Source organism: Polyergus mexicanus, unplaced genomic scaffold (assembly GCF_030449975.1).
Source record: "Polyergus mexicanus isolate NDT 795.1 unplaced genomic scaffold, iyPolMexi1.0 SCAF_14, whole genome shotgun sequence".
Classification (NCBI taxonomy): Eukaryota; Metazoa; Arthropoda; class Insecta; order Hymenoptera; family Formicidae; genus Polyergus; species Polyergus mexicanus.
Window position 1 is genome coordinate 6,696,000 of NW_027223334.1, and position 16,783 is coordinate 6,712,782.

At 41.3% G+C, this 16,783-nt stretch overlaps 1 protein-coding gene across 19 annotated transcripts in view; it reads right to left on the reverse strand.

Moving 5' to 3' along the window:
• The window catches only part of LOC138939392 (protein unc-13 homolog B-like), a 161,152-nt gene that overhangs the window by 53,765 nt on the left and 90,604 nt on the right, over positions 1 to 16,783 (reverse strand). For 8 of the 19 annotated variants that reach the window (XM_070307113.1, XM_070307119.1, XM_070307117.1 and 5 more), the window contains one exon: positions 1,469 to 7,533. The exons of 10 other annotated variants lie outside the window; for them this stretch is intronic. In XM_070307113.1, coding sequence (XP_070163214.1) covers positions 1,469 to 7,033 — 5,565 coding nt within the window. In that variant the 5' untranslated portion in view covers positions 7,034 to 7,533. The remainder of the gene's footprint in view (positions 1 to 1,468; positions 7,534 to 16,783) is intronic. One more of the 19 variants, XM_070307116.1, reaches the window with a different exon arrangement.

The window sequence follows — 16,783 nt, forward strand, 5'->3', positions numbered from 1 at the left end:
AAATTTCTCCGCGTTTTTCCTTCTCGTCAAACGACTCGTCGCGTTAATAGTCGCGCGTCTGAAAACCCATTTTGTGCTTTTCGCGAGCTCTCTCGTGATGCTAGTTCTTCTAGGTATATATCACGTGCGTTTTACTCTGCGATGTAGTTCTTTGTAGATCCCGGTGTACAGGAAATGTCGGGTTATTCGCTGGCGCAATTTCTACTCTGGATCGTTTTCACACACACATACACACATCCATTCTTCTCACTCTCAACGCGATTTGCAAGTATTTTCTTTGTTTCTTTGTGGGTATTTGGGAGAGCGATGAACTTCGATGTTTTACGAAATGCGAGTTTTCGCGAGTGTCTGCGCGACGTATATTCTTATCGCTATAATATGACTTGTTGTTATGCCCTGTTGTGATCCTCAGGTAATATTCAAACGTGCGAACAATGATAGTCGATGTAATTATAATTTACAAGTATAATTTGTGAGACTTAGGCGAGAAAAATAAAAAAATAATAAATAAAATAATGAAGATAAAATAATGTTCGTGATGAAATGAGATATTTTTTTTTTCTTTTTACAAACTGTACCGTGTCGCATTTTGGAGGCATATTTTCACAACACTTTTCTACATCGCGCAGACACATTGCAGCAGATTAATTAACAATAATAAAGCGTATATCTACGAATAAAGCACCATCTATAATATTACGTCTGAAATGCTTATTAAATGAGCTTCTCGATGATCGCGTTGGATCTCGAGATCAATTATCATCGATCACGATAAATCGATCGTCACCGAAGCGACGTCACTTGTTCCTTAGAAATATTGCTTGGCCAAGCGTTAATGGTGTTACACTTAAATTGACTAGTACCGTTTGTAACGTATGTCTCTCGTACAACCATTTTAGAGCCTGTGCGCCTCTTTAACAACCTCGGTGAAAGAGGGCGAGCACAAAACCATTGTCGCCCTTTTAGACAGCGAAGCTTGACTTCCTTTTGGTATGGCCGCATCATATTGACTATGTATACGTGTCCTTTGGTGGCACGATCTTAATCTTAACGCCAAATATTATTTAGTTCGCAGTATCTCGCTCGTTTTACAGTCGACGTACCGACGCACTCGACATTCGAAACACGTGCCGCATAATAAAATTGAAGCACGGGAAAAATCAATTGTCGAGGATATACGTCAATCGCCAAATTGATCGAGGCGCTAAAATACTGACATTATTTTCATCTATAAGATGAAAGGCTTGTTTTTGGCGTGCGCAAGTATATCATCGGTAAAATAAAATCGAATTCGGACTTGATTAAATATCGATATCGGAGCATCACGTCAAATGAAACATCGACGCCGATCGCAAAAGTAACGCGTGAAAAGTGATCTAAACATATTAATTCACAGTTTTACCCAACCTCCGAATTTCGAGTACGCTTTACAAAGATTTTCGTGTCCTCACTTGATCATGATACTCACTGCCGTGGGTCCCTGCGAAATAGCGTTTTCCTTAGAGGCTTCTTCGACCTCCTTGAGCTTCTCTTCGGCCTTACGTTCCTTCAAGGCCTTGAGCAGCTTCCACTTGGACCCGGGTGGGCCAGGACTCACCTGGCCCTCCTTCAATGTCGTGTCCGAGCTTCCGCAGGACGAGGAGTCGATCTTGATCTTCGGTAGACTCAAGGTCGCCGTGGTAGCCGTCTCGGCGCTACCGGCTCCGTCGCGCTCGAGGCCTTCAAGGACAGTGCTTTCAGAATCCCAAGCTCCCGGGATGCTGACCGACACTTCGCTAGGTGGTACACTTACGCTACCTTCGCGGGATAGGGAATCCGAGCCTTGCGGCATCTTCTCGCTGTGACGTAGCGTTGAACCGTTGGAACTTCGTCGCGACTGCTGTTCTTCGAGGTCCTTTGGGAGCTCGTCCTCCTCTTCCTCGTCCATCGACTGTCCGGGACTGTCCGGACCGGACGTCTCGCCGGATGAACCCTCCTCCATGGGCGGTGGAGGCTTTTCCTTCTTGGCTTCTATCTCGTGCGCCCATGTATGATAATCGGTCACTCTGGCGAACACAGCCTCCACGCTTTCCGCAGACTTTCGCTTCGGAATAGGTTTCTCATCGCGATATCTACTATCGTTCTCGTCGAAACGATGCTCCTTGATGACTGTACCGTTCATTCTAGTGGTTCGTGGTTCTTCCTTTTCCTCCTTCCTCTGATTCTTCGGTTTTGTGATAGCTTTAAGTTTAAGCTCCTTCAGTACAAACGACATCTTTTCTTTCACTGTCTCGTCCGGCTGGAAAGCTTCGTCTTCGGGTTCCTCGATCAGCACTTCGGTCATCTCCATTTCAGACTGTCTCTCCAACTCCTCGAGTTTTCTCAGTTCGTAACAATACCATTCGTCCTCGGAATCGATCGAGTCCTCGGTGCTCTGTCGCCTCGAGGACACTCTCGATGTGCTCCTATACGAATGCGTACTGCGATTATCCTCATCGGGTTCTCCCGGCCGCGAACCAGTCCAGGGAATCTCCAAAGACTGTTGGTGGCGCGGTAGAAACCGTGTACCTCCCGTAGTGCTATAACCTCTCATGCTAGATGCTGAGGGGCTACCTTCCGACGGCGGAGCTTCCTCCGATAGACTGGTAACAAGTTCCGGTAATTTTGCGTTGCCTGATTTCTCGCTCTTCTCCGACACATCCTCCGGATATTCGAAGCTCGTTTCCAAAGTTGGCGCCGGACTTTCTTCTATGGTCTTCTTTTCATTATTAATTTCATCGCTCGCCGATTGTTCATCAGATACTGTTGAGGATTGCCGTTGACGATACTTTCCGAGTGCTCGAGATACGGCAAATTCCATGCTCGAGCCACCAATCAGAGTGACGGGGGGTAGTTTCGGTGCCTTCTCGTTAGGCGCCTCATCCGAACTGCCAGTCGATCTTTTAATATCACCGACTGTTTGGAAGATCGATGATCCACCGGATCCCGAACCGGTACTCTTTCCTGAAGTTTCTTCTTCGAACATGCTCAACTGCTCGTTTACGTCGTGCTCGTTAATCTCGATCTTTCTCTGTTCTTTCTCTTTGGTCCACGTATCCTGAAGAGCTTGTTGATGTAATTGCTCTTGATGTTGATGTAATTGCTCTTGACGAATTTGTTGTTGAAGCACTTGGTGTTGCTGCTGGAGCGTCTGCTGCTGCTGAAGCGCTTGGTGCTGCTGAAGCGCTTGCTGCTGTTGAAGCACTTGCTGCTGCTGAAGCATCTGCTGCTGTTGAAGCATCTGCTGCTGAAGCGCCTGCTGTTGTAGATACTCCTTTTGTTGCGTTTGAATTTGCTGTTGTTGCGCGATCATCTGCTGTTGTGCCATCATCTGTTGCTGTTGCGCCGTCATCTGCTGCGGTGGCGGTTGCTTTCTTTTCATACTCGCAGTTTTTACCTTGGCAAAGAAAGGCGGTTCTTGAACGATATCAGATATGACACTATCTTCATCCTCTGACAGACCGCTCTGTCTACCACTGCTCCACTCGGTTTCGGACTGTTCCGGATCGGATAAAGACTGTGACTGGTGGCTGCGACGTTTGGCTTTCTGAAGAATACCGGAGACAGTGGAAACCAGTGTGTGCTTTTTCTTTTTTCTGGCAGCCTGACCTCTGCCAGCCCGGCCTCTACCTACCGTCTCGGCGGGCAGCTTCTGCTGTTGAGCGTCTTGAGGCATGTCTAGATCTTCTCTTCTGACTCCGCCCGGTAATGATTGACTTCTGTGACGTTTACTAAGATGCAAATCAGGCAACCAATTACTCATAGAGCTCATTGCATTCTTCAGCGAAGAGCCTCTTCTAATCTTTTTTGACAGCTTGGTGTTATCGATTTCGTGATCTTTCAAATTTGTAGCAATGCTGATGTATCCGGATTGCGAGACTATTACACTCGAGGCATCGTAATATTCACTCTGCTGCGTCTTCTGCTGTTCTATGGATATCCTTCCGCTTTCATGATCTTGAATATATTGATGCTCTCTTTGCCATTGCCTTTGATAACCATCCGCGAGCTGCGCGCTCTCGGCACTGCTCAATCGTTGACTGTACGATTGATATTGCTGTTGATAAGTTTGCGGATAGTTTTGATTCGCGTAAGTATGATGCTGCTGATATGCCGAATGCGCCTGATAGGCCGGTGGCTGGGGATATCTACGGTCCGTATATGGGCTCTGAGAGTAGCTACCGTCGGAGGTCAAAGATCTAATGCTGGAAGATGTCGAATCGTGAGGTATTTGTTCTTCCATCGAGTTCAGCCACGACGTGTTCTCATTGGTTTCAGTTCGCGGCAGATTAGTTGCACTGGTCGGATAGTACGAAAGTGCATCGGTGATGTTGCCGGTAGGGAACATTGTGCGGTACATCGCTGCTTTGTATCCTTCGTGATTCGTCATGCCGTCCGTAAACGAGCTTCCACGCATCAGCTTTTTTGCGTGAACATTCGTGGCGCTCGTCGTCTCTGGATATTGAACAGTGCCGTAATTGTCTTGGTAATTGGTATATTGATGGTCCATTGAATCAGGAGAGGAATAGTAAGCCGAAGTAGTAGTCTTGGGCCCGTAGGAGCCGGAACCGCTAGTATACACGCTCGTGATAACTTGCTGCCGATTACTGCCAGCCACGGAGTAAATGGCCGGTTGTTCCGATCTGTAGATGTAATCTGTACCTGTACCGGAAGGCATCGAGCCGTAAATGTGCTGAAAATTCTGCTGACGACTGCGTTTCTTAGGACTCTGACAGGTAGTGGTTACACCCGGAGCTGGCGGTGGTACAAATGTATAATCTTCCTTAGCCGGCGACTTATTGACGGTCGTGTATGCCGATAAATGATTCATCGTTGTTGTGTAAGGAGGATGACCGGCTGTGGTCGTCAAAGTGCTTGTGAAAGCGTCTCTACCTTCGGGAGTATCGTAGAGAGGTTCTTGCGTAATGGTGACGGCGCTGGTCGTCTCGGGAAGCGGTGGTATCGGACTGGAGATTCTGGCGGACTGCGTGCTCGGTATAAGATTGCTCGTACGAGTGTGATCCACCGAATAGGAGGTCAACATCTTAGTAATGGAGCTCTTCGGAGAACTCGGCGATTTATCTAAACTGCTCCAGCCACTCATGGATGATAAACCAGAATCAGATTTTGCTGTTACTATATTTGCGGCGCTACCAGATTTAATCGTATGTTTCGGCGAGACTCTCGGTGACTTGGGCGAATGAGGAGTGCGAGGACTGAGACGACCTTGCTCCATGGAGATTAGCTTCTCCGTATTTCGCAGGAAACTCGGGCTCTGAGATCTTTTCGCGTCTGATTCTCTTTGATCCGCGCCAGGCATGAGGAAAGATTCGGTCGTGTCTCGCGGCGCCGGGGGAGGTGGCGAGCTAGGCGACGGGCTAGGCGGCGTCCGGCTCTCTTGGAATTCGAGATTAAGCCGAGCCGCGCTACCAAAATATCCATCTTGTCTAGTGCGGAGACCCTGCACGCTGTGAACGCTTTGCACGCTGCTGGCCGATAACGTGGGCGACGGCACCTTGTCGGTGGTCGTGCTATAAATATTGGGCGAAGCACAAGTGACAGCCGTCGCAAAGCTTTCGGCCATCAAGTCTGTCAGCTCCTTGTTTTCCGCGTACCCTTTCGCGAAATTACCGACGTCGATTGGCAACTGAATCACCGGCTCTGGACTCTTCTCCAGTATGGCTGACGTATAACCTAATCTAGGCGGAGTATAGGTAGTCGAAATAGAGTCTAAATTGCTCCTGGACGTAGAAGTCAGTCTTGGCGATATAGATCTCGTTGTAAAGTCGCCGTCAGTAGCCAGTCCGCTGTCGGTACTGACTCTAGAAATTGATCTGCCGCCGGTAGAGCCGGGACTTTTGGAGAAGGTCCAGCTATCGACATCGGTTTCCGCATAGATTTTCCTCAATTGCTCGTCTATACTACTTGCCTCTTCGGCAAGTTTTGCCTCGGCCTCGGACGAATACTGGCTTCGCTTCGGCGAGTCTATGAGTCTCGATTGCAATTCTATCAGATTCTGCGAGTCCTTCTGCAGCTTATTGGTTAATCTGTCTATCTCATGCAATTTCTCTAACGCAACTTGATCGAGAGAACTGAGTCTGGAGAGCTGAGCGAGATCTTGTTCGCTAATGCACGGTGTGTTCCCCCGGTAACTCTTGTAATCGGCCGCACTAAATATCTCGCCTTCATCTTCGTCTGCTTCGTCCTGCTTCTTCATTATAGACGTTTGTACTTCCTCTTTAGTCGGTTGGCTAGACAGCTCCTCCAGTTCTTTCTCTTTTGGTATAGCCTTATCAAAAATGCTAGACTCCACTTCCTTCTTGCCATTTATATCTTCGTCTTCAGCCTCCTCCCAGATCATTCCCAGCTGCGACGTCGGTCTCGATGTATCGCCGCAAATTAAATCTTCTCTATAGGCGTTGTTCAGACTTCTGTAGAATGCCTCATCGGGTATGTTGCCCTCTTCTTCGAGGGTCTCTAAAGTATCGAGATTTCTGACATTTCTGTGCATGTCAGTGACTACAGTTGCGGCCGTTGTACTATCTTGCGTTATCCCATGCATCCTTGCTAGCTCCTGTTGAGCCAGTTTTTCCCGCAGCACGGTAGTATCCTCGATGTCTATCGCTGCACTTAGGCTCTTTGCGATTGCGTCCAATTCACCCACCGAGCCTTGCTGATTAGCCAGGGTCTCCTCGATGACGTTTACGTTGTCGTGAGCGCCACCACTGGTATAAAACTCGATCAATTGGCTGATCACAGTTTGCTGTTCGTACAGCAAACCCTCCAGCTTTTCTAGTCTTTCCCACATCTTGATATATTCCTGACTGAGAAGATCCAGCGCTCTCCATGCATACTTCAGCTCGGTCTCGAGAATATTCAGTCTCGTGCCCAGTCTCTCCATGTAATCACCTATAATGTAATCGATGTTACCTTCGCCAGACGTGGCGTAGGTCGGCAGAACTGGCGAGTGAGTCGGACTAGTCGGTGCTGGACCGCCCAATTTTGTCGAATCCATTTTCTAGTCTTGTCGGATGCACTACGCGTCGCAAATGCTTTATTGTTTCCTTTTTAATTTTATTTTTATTATGCGCCTATGTTTCTATCTGACGATCCCTGAGGCGATTCATCGTATGTCGAGGTTCGTTCCTAAATCAAGTCACATCCCCTCTTGTGGACCAAGAAGGAACATGAATTGCAGCTTGGCGAACCTCATGGAGGCCATTGGTGTAGTCATATTTTTGGTCGTTGCGTCGCGTTCCATGATGATCTCCATGTTGACTCGTTTCCAATTTTCACATCTCACACAAAGTCTAACTATGTTCTACGATTTTTTTATCACTTTTACGTCTACATGTATCGAGTGTTTCTCTCTTCAGGTTCCGTTCTAGAGGCTACACCACGAACAGGAAGCTTGGAAGTCGAGACGCGATCTTGATAGAAGATTTGAAATCGCGCGATACTCTGCGCAAATGGCACTTTGTAACCAGTCTCGTACGTTCATGCCGCCGTTGTTATCTGCAAAATAAGAAAAGCCAACCCGTGTGGCTTGGTACAAGGAAAATCGAGTACCAAATCCACGCCGATACAGCTTCCATGGTGTTCTCTCAATATATCTTAAAAATATTACATAATCGAGATAATAAAGTCAGAAATATGTTTAGGCATTTGCTTACATCTACGAGCAAAAGAAAGTTTTGCGAATATTTTATATAATCTAAAAAATAATATTATTAGAATGTAAAATATCATAACTGTAATTAGGCGCGTCGTTATCAAAATTTCTGTCTAATTGTGCCCCCCAATGTATTCTCAATCTAAATTTGATAGTATCGAACGAACGAGATCCTATTTCGAAATAAAATTCCTAAATCAAAAATTCCGTCAAATATATGTGCCACTTAAATATTACATCGCGTGCTGTAATATAATCGATTAATCGTATAATTTATGAAAATCGGTATTAAAAACGGTACTTCTGTCACACGTCGTCGTGCTTATTGATCTAACGCCCAGGCGCGATTCCACTCGTTGTCCTGTCTCGCATATCTCTCCGGATGATCAAAATAACCATCACGACCTGAAAACCTACGATCGATCATATCTATATCCTAGATCCTCGATAAACTGTCGACGAGTCCATCTTTTATCACCGTTATTGCCATCTTGCACGCATATTTGATACTAGTCTCTCCGCATAACTCTACTGTTACGATTTACTTGCGACGCTATAGCATAAGATTCTGCTCTTTATGTTTGGCAAAAAAGTTGCTATCGTTCCGTACATAATTAATAACGTATGGCTCAAACTAAGTTCGAAAATAATCGCGCAATCTCGAAAGTCGTTAACTTAATTTCACATGAATTATGTACAGCGTTAAGAGAAGAAGAGTTTTAATTATATAATTGTTGACTTTCTGACACGTGACAAGATTATGTTATTTGATAAAATGTGATGTCGTCGATAAATATGATACGTTACTTATTTCATCATAAAATGGTGCTATTTTAATATATCAAGTGTAAAGGAAAAAAATGATTATTTATAACGACGTGTTCTCCAAACTTTTTTAACTTTTCTCCAATTCAAGAATATTAATATTGATTCGGTATATTGAAAAATACTCTAAATTAAATTCATATACTAGCAGTGTATTTAAAATATCGGGCGATACTTAATCTTCGGCTTAAACATATATATGAATTATTTCGTTCTCAAGATCTTAACAGCGGGTGACTCGTTATTTACGATCGTATATCACACGAGACATGCGTTTATCATTCGTGCTCTTTTCATATTTTATACTCGGAATTCAGCTTTTTCGTTGTTTTCACATTTGCTACTTGCTTCCCTATCGGTTTCCTTCCAGTTAAGCGAACTGCCGTTCGACCACACAAGAAAGAATACCCTTGCGACGATATTACGCCAGATACACCGCAAGCAAATTCTTTCCCGGTTCAAGATGGGCATTCACGAGTTGCATCACAAAAGAGAGACAAACGGTTATACGTCATTTCTAAGATTCAACTTGTGGAAGATTCCTTTCGGTTGCAAATATTTTCTCCGGCGCGCCTCTTGGAGCGTCAGCAACCAGGAAACAAGGTTACCCATGCGTACTCTATTGTCCCGTTTTAATATATTACACTTTTATAACGGGTTCGCATATTTGCGTGCGCTGTGTGCTCTAACAGCGATGATATAAAATTGTCGTTAATCACATAATTAATAGCTATTAATATACAATGGTTATTTACGGTGATGCCGTAGTACAACGTTTTTTTACGTGCCAGTTATTTTTATTTCTCGTCGATCTACGTCTTTCCGATTGCGAACGACTAACGCCACATAAACACAGTAAAGCCAAATGATTATCGATCTACTATCTACTACGTACCAACTAGAATGTTTATTGTACTATATCCATGTCATAGCACGATTACCATTGACGCGGTATAGGGCGGTTCACTTCTCGCGTGGGCTTTATATTTTTCATGTCACAAGACGGTCATTACTGACACGGTATTATTTGATACTGGTCACATGGCGGCAGCGAAGCCACTTCTCGTTTTCCTTCGGTTCTTTCCATATCTCCGTAAATGTGAATGAAAAACGACTCCGTAATAAAGTCGGATCTCGGGATCGTATCTCGATTGTTTCAGATTTTACTTTAAGCCAACTTAAGCCGCCTCGTAGTTAATTCAATTAAGAGCGGAAGTCCAGCGGATTTAGAGACTGGAAGTCTGTCGGATATCGAGTACTTCGACGCAACAAGTCAGACTATATGTCGAATATCACATCTCTGTTGAATAGATTTCATTTCCAAAATCATCCCGAGATATACAGGTTTCTTCTATTATCAAAGAGATATAAATATCTTTGCGAAATTAATCCAAATTTGTGAATTAAATTGATACATTCTTTTCTTACACAATCGGTTTTAAGCGGTCTTTTAAAGCTTCGTGGAGGTTTTCGCTTTCAGAGAGAATTTCGATGAGGCCGCATAAATAAAATAGATAAAATGTCAGCTAGTCCGGCGAGAGATAAAATTTATTATACTTTACACGCAGGAAGAATATTTGGTCCATGGAAAATGTTGAAATTTTTGGAGCGTCTACTGTTTTGTCCCGAGTTTGTCTTATCTCGTAAATCTCTCAAGCAAAATCCCTGTATACTTTTTTTTTTACATAAAACGTTTTTTTACATAAAAAAAATTTAAAAAAAAGTTTACATGCTTTAAAACATAAAGATTTATTTATTGTAAATGATATTTTAGAATGATTTGTAGAAATGCATACTCTTATACAGGGTGGCCCCGAACCTTCCAGCCAGACTTTGAGATTTTATAGGAAATTTAAATCTGAACAAAAAATTTCCTATAAATGGGTCAAAAAATGCTTTCTTAAGAAGTTATCGCTCAAAAATCTCTGAAATCGTAATGATTTTACACATTTTTCCAAATATCATGGAAAATGTGCGTTTTTTTTTGCGTTTGATTGTTGTATATTTCATAGATTTTGATATAACCAGTTTCAAACGTACAAAAAGTGCTTTTGTTACTTATTGTTAGATCGATTAAAGTTGAATCAGGAGGAAATCCGTAAAGCGACTAGATCGGTCATTACTCGATGCCGAAAGTGTATTGGAGCTAGTGGGGGACATTTTGAGTTATTTTTTTCACGTCTTTATTAATTTTCTACTATTATGTGCTATTTTCGTTTAAAAATATTTACTTTATTTTCATAAAAGAAAAAGATCTTTATTTTTTATTTTTATCGTTTTTTCAAGAAATTTATTAAGCTCATTTTCTTTTTATATCATTTTCTTTTCATCTTTTGCTCTTCCTTTGCATCAGAGGTTTTTGAGCAATAACTTCTTAAGGAAGCCTTTTTCGACCTATATTTATAAGAAATTTTTTATTCAGAATTAAATTTCCTATAAGATCTCAAAGTCTGACTGGAGCGTTCGGAGCCACCCTATATACGCGACACTAGCTTCCGTCTGACGGAAAATGACAAAATACTTTTAGCCAGGTGAAACATCTCGTTAGAGAAAAACCTTCGTCCGGCCACCTCTGGATAGCATGAAAGACCGTAATCTTATTAAAGGGGGCCGAGTTTAATTCATAACGCGTCACGTACCATACAGTGAAAAATAGGACAGCCTTGCGGTATTTTGCAGTTTACCGCCAGAGATTTTCTTATGTATGCGTTTATGAAGGGAAATTTTCTTTTGAAATACGCCCGTGAAAATTGTAAAGAGGGAAAGTGAGAGAGGAAGTGAAAAAGAGATAAGGAGAGGGAGGGAGAGAGAGAGAGAGAAGGAAAGAGCGCTTAAGCATAAGAAAAATAATTGTATAATTATTACTTGAAAGTGGTATTGTTGCAGAAATTCGAAAAGTTGCTACTTGCGTGATATCTCGATGTATGCTGCTCTTAATACGTTCATAAATTTTAACTTTCAATTTCGTCGCGACACAGTTATTAAGGTGCTTTTCAATTAATGCAGTTTCTCTCGAGAGATTTCTATAAAAAAGATATAAATTTTTCTTTTAAAATTTCAGATTGCAAAAAAGGACAAATCCGCTTTCTTTAATATTTGTAGATTATATCCAAAAGCATATATATATTTTCTATCATCTTCTATATTATCACGATACCGTAAGCGATCATTAATCTCGTACAATGTGCGAAAAAATTGTGTGTTTCTTCCTTTATTACAGTGTTGTTTTTACTTGGACCTACATACTTTTATATCTTTTCATCCATTCCTAATAAATATATATAGAAGATTGTGCTTCCGCAGAAATAGGATACGAGTGAGACCGGCTAATCCTATTTTCGACTGAGAGAAAATTGTTTTTCCACGGATAGGGTCGACAACGAGATTTATAAACGCGATATCGCAAAAGATAGTCTTTCGAGATAATGTATCGCGCATAGGCAAAGTTTATCAGGAAGCGTCAAGCAACAGGTCTCTCTCTCTGTTAGTATCATTAATTGTTATAAGACCATACTTGCCCAGGAGAAGCCGTCTGGTAATCTGGCTTTAATATGAAAGAATTAATCCGTGTATTATTATTTCATCAAAACAAACATTGCATTTATAAATCGTCATTACCGTTTATGCGTAAATTCTTAATTAAAGCATAGCATAAATTGTTTTTGAAAATATGATAATGACAATGGAAACGCAATCTCAATGTAACGAATCATTTAGTGTAAAATGCAACGAGCATGGTGAACTTAACCATATTTGTTGCCGCTTGTCTATACAATATTTAACAAGCCAACGGAAATTTCACCAATACTCCATTGTCATTATCTATAATGCCATTGCGGACTTTCGCAAGATGACTTTAATTGTACATCAAAATTGCATATGGAAAATAAGATATTAACATATTGATACTGCATAATAATATAATAATTATAATTTTAAATAAAATTATAATATTATCTCTTTTCTCTCTCTTATACCGTATATACATATATATTATTTATACATATCATTATTACAGGCTATCCCACCAAAAGTGGCCACCCCCTTTTATCTTTTAAACTAAAAGAGATAGACCGTAACAAATATACATTACATTAAATGGTTCAAACTGAACTCTATTGTGAGCATAGTGGTTGCTTCTAAAAGCTATCTAAGTATTAATGAATGGATATGGCCAACTTCGAATTAAATATTATGACCAAATGATATTATAATATGACATATGTCAATCTCCAATGCACGAGTCAGAAGTTGACCATAACGCAGGGCAAAAAGTGAAAAGGTAATTAAAAAAATTATACATATCTCTCCGTTCGTTAACACGGATAGCTTTTGAAAGAAATCACTATATGTACAATAAAATTCAGTTTGCACCATTTAATTTGGTACATATTTGTTACAGTCTATCTCTTTTAGTTTAAAAGGTAAAAGGGGGTGGCCACATATAAGGTGAGACGCTCCGTATATTATTTATTTATATTTATTTATTATATATATATATATACTATATAATAAATATATGATTTTGAATATGTTGTATATGAAGTTCTGCGTACAAATAAAAATTATTCTTTTATTTCTTTTATTAATTGTTCGTGGGCTCGGTCGTATTGTCAGGCGATAGATTTACAAGATACGTGTGTGTTTTCGTAATGTACAATATCTGGCAATTTAGTTTGTATATCACCGATAAACCGCATCGTGTTGTGGAAGAGGCATTATTGTCTTGGGAACAGCTAACAACGGTTTGGCTGCGATATATGTATATACGTACGTATATCGATATCATGTCGTGTTTTTGCTCAAAGTTTATATAAGTTTATACAAGCGATCTGCTATCGTTGTAAAAATAAATAACTGGTCAGAAACTATCGAAGACCCAGCTGGTATCGATCAATAATTAATCCAACTAAGCGGGGCAAGATGCAAGACGGTTCTGCGTATATATCCGAAATACTTATACTTGTTTATAAATTTTAATAACTCTCACCGAGCGCAACATGGCGTAGCGTTCCATTACATTTACGGGATGTCGTCGGTAATCTTGCCGAAATTATTATGCGTCCGAATTACGCTAAGTGTCGGGTTACACGAACCGTACGATATTTACGGGCTTATTCAACTCGCGTGTTTTTAGTTCAAGTCGCGTCGGATATTCTGCAAGCTATATTCGCTAGCCATTCCGTTGTACGTATCCGTTTCATTAATTAAGACCAATGTTTGAGAATGAAAGAGATTCGATAATTCAAGCTGCTTTTTGTTCCTGATTCCGTTAGCGCTGCCCTGTTCTTCGACATTTCGCTGAAACATTCGAGTCGGTACTTCTAAAGTTTTCATAATATTTTTCGCTTGGTTTCACTCAGACCCGATAAAATAGCCATCGCCGTCCTCACGGACGCATAAATACGCCCGAGACCATTAGAAGAGGATTTACGTGGCTTCTTCTTCCAGCGAGAGAGTTTATTTCTCAACGAGTATGTATGTAAGAACCTATGGCAAAATGGAATTGGATTTCACTTGTAAGCCCCGCACAGGACTTCGATACGTGAGGCTAAGCATTTACATTCGTATTCGTCTGATGAAGATAAATCCGCAGGTATAAAGAGATATTTTTTATCGTGTTGCGAGCAATATTTTGCTCGATTGAGCAATAATTCTAAATTTTCGCGGCAAGATAGCCACCGCCCGTGGCGTTCTAGATGGTATTCTCTCGTATTTCTGCTGGACTCATTCGGAAAAATCGTTTCTTTTCCGAGGAGATGATCTCGCGAGTATCTTCTTGACGTTAGGAGGGAAAAATGACTCACTTTGCAACCCGCTGAGAAGTGCAAAACGAATCACGATTTCCGAAGAAGTGCGGCGACCGACCGATGAAATGGAATTCGATTCTACAATATATGGTTGCGCGTGTATTCGTCGATAAATTGAAAAAGCCAGGTTCTGACAGATAAATATATGTTCGCCGATGCTCCGAGCAATAACATCCGAGCATTGAACTTCGAATGTAATTTCTATTTGCTTCGAGAAGCAATTGTTCACATCGTATACTCTCTTTATATTCGCGAAAGGTGATCTGTTATTATTTTATCAGACGTAGATGAAGAGCAAGTATAATTTCTGATGCTTTGTGCCGACTTGCTCGAGGTAATATTGCAACCAATTAATATTCCATCTAAAGAAAACAAATTTTTTTACAACGTTCATTAAACTTTCCTCGTAAATTTTGATATTCGAAAGACGGAATTTTATGAGAAGTATTCTCCAGCGAGCGTGGTCGAGATACTTTCTTTCTTTCTAAAAAAATATAGATGTTCTCGATCCAGCAAAGTTCAAAGCACGAACAACTCTGACGATATGTTGTTTTTCCTTTTGTCGATAATCGAATCGTACCAGGAAATTGAATTTTCTGTCCGCAAATTTCTAAGAATTTCATTGAAAAATTATAATTTCTGAAGATTTCCGATATTAGAATTGTTATCGTGAAATGCAATGTGTGTATTTCGAAAAGAATAGATGTTAATACAGTAATATATCTTTTAAGTGGAAAAAGATTTTTGTTAAAAGAATGTGTCAGATCGTGACGATAATAACGTGTTAAATCGTAAATATCACAGTTGCGAAAAAATAATTATAAGTATATTCTGCGTATATTAAATGTTATAAGACATGCAATCCTCTTGTCAAACAAGATTCTAAACATGTAAATACGTAAGAAGCATAACATATTTTGCAACTATATATTTATAGGCAAACATATGATCGAAAATTGGTATAAACCTCAAGTAAGCTTTAAAGTTTCGCGACTCTGCCATGTCTTGGCTGTTTGGTGAGTTTGCGAATATTAACTTTATTTCCACGGGTATCCAAGTTTCTCCGCGCAAATTGAATCCCCCTCGGGTAAGCGCGAGTTACTCACGCTCTCGCCTAATTAGGTTAACGGTAACACCGCACACAGGGGGGTTGCGTGTTTTACGGGATCGTTGCGAACGCGTGTCTACCAGGCCGTCAATAATAATTATGATGGACGATTTGTATTACACATACACGGACGGTAATACCGGCGTTCCACCAATCATTTTTCACGCTGGCTGCGGCGGTGCCGGTGCTTCGAATTTCGCTCGCCACGCTAACGAACACTATAACGGATGGCGTAAAGGGCATGCGGAGCGTGATCTCGGACCCGTGGGTTTCCCCAGATCCAGCTTTCATTCCCGCGCGTCGGGGATCAATATTCGCCAGCAGCCCTCCGAAACCGCGTGCGAATTTATCTTCCTTTCTCTCTCTCTCTCTCTCTCCCTCTCCCTCTCTTCCTAGTTTCCTTTCCTCATATGATATACGTGCTGAATTCAAGGGCTTACGCCCTCCCTTATCTACGCGGTCCTTCTTTCTGTAAATCTTCAGCCTGTCTGACATTTGTCCCTTTCACTAAACAGTTGTGCCTCGCAATTCTGAGTATGTACTTGCGATGAGTATGACTTGGCGAATTTTCTCTCTCTCTCTCTCTCTTTTTTAAATTTGCTTTTGTGCGATTATATCTCTCTTTTTCTCTCTCTCTCTCTCTCTTTCTCTCTCTCTTTCTTTCTATTCCATTCGTCTTGAATCGACATTTCTGTGCGCGTGACTAAAACTCCCGTTCATTCGCAGCGACTTCTGAAGTTAAGGGATTGTGTATGTATGTGTGTGTGGGAGAGAGAGAGAGAGAGAGAGAAAGGGTAAAACAATTGTGTATGGAACATATTATTCTCGTTCGTGAAATCCGCTCTAGATTTTCATTCATACAAACATCGAGCAACAATACATCGTATCGAACGAAATTTTCAAGTTATCGCGATTCAAACAATGAATACTATCGTCCAGCAATTCTTCCTCAATTTTTTTCGTAACATTTATTCACTCGTTAAATCGAATAATACGCGCAACGGATCTAATCCCGGTTCAATAAATCCATAATATTGGCATGCTTGCGTCAAAACAATTTTTTCAACATTAGAACCCTGAGAGAATTCATTTTTAGCATTGTTGCCGTGCACTGTATATCTATTTCGCGTTGTTATATAAATCAAATAACAAGACGCGGAATTTTACGCGATTGTGCAATTCCATCACCGCTATTGGTATTCAGAAAAGCAAATCGTGACGGATATTCAAATAATAGGCGTATTTACGAGGAGGAAATGATCGTTAGCCCGTATTGTCAATCAGTAACTGTTTCGCTTCGCTTTCGAGTTATCGAGTTCAAATCATACCGCATACAACCGGACATTTAAA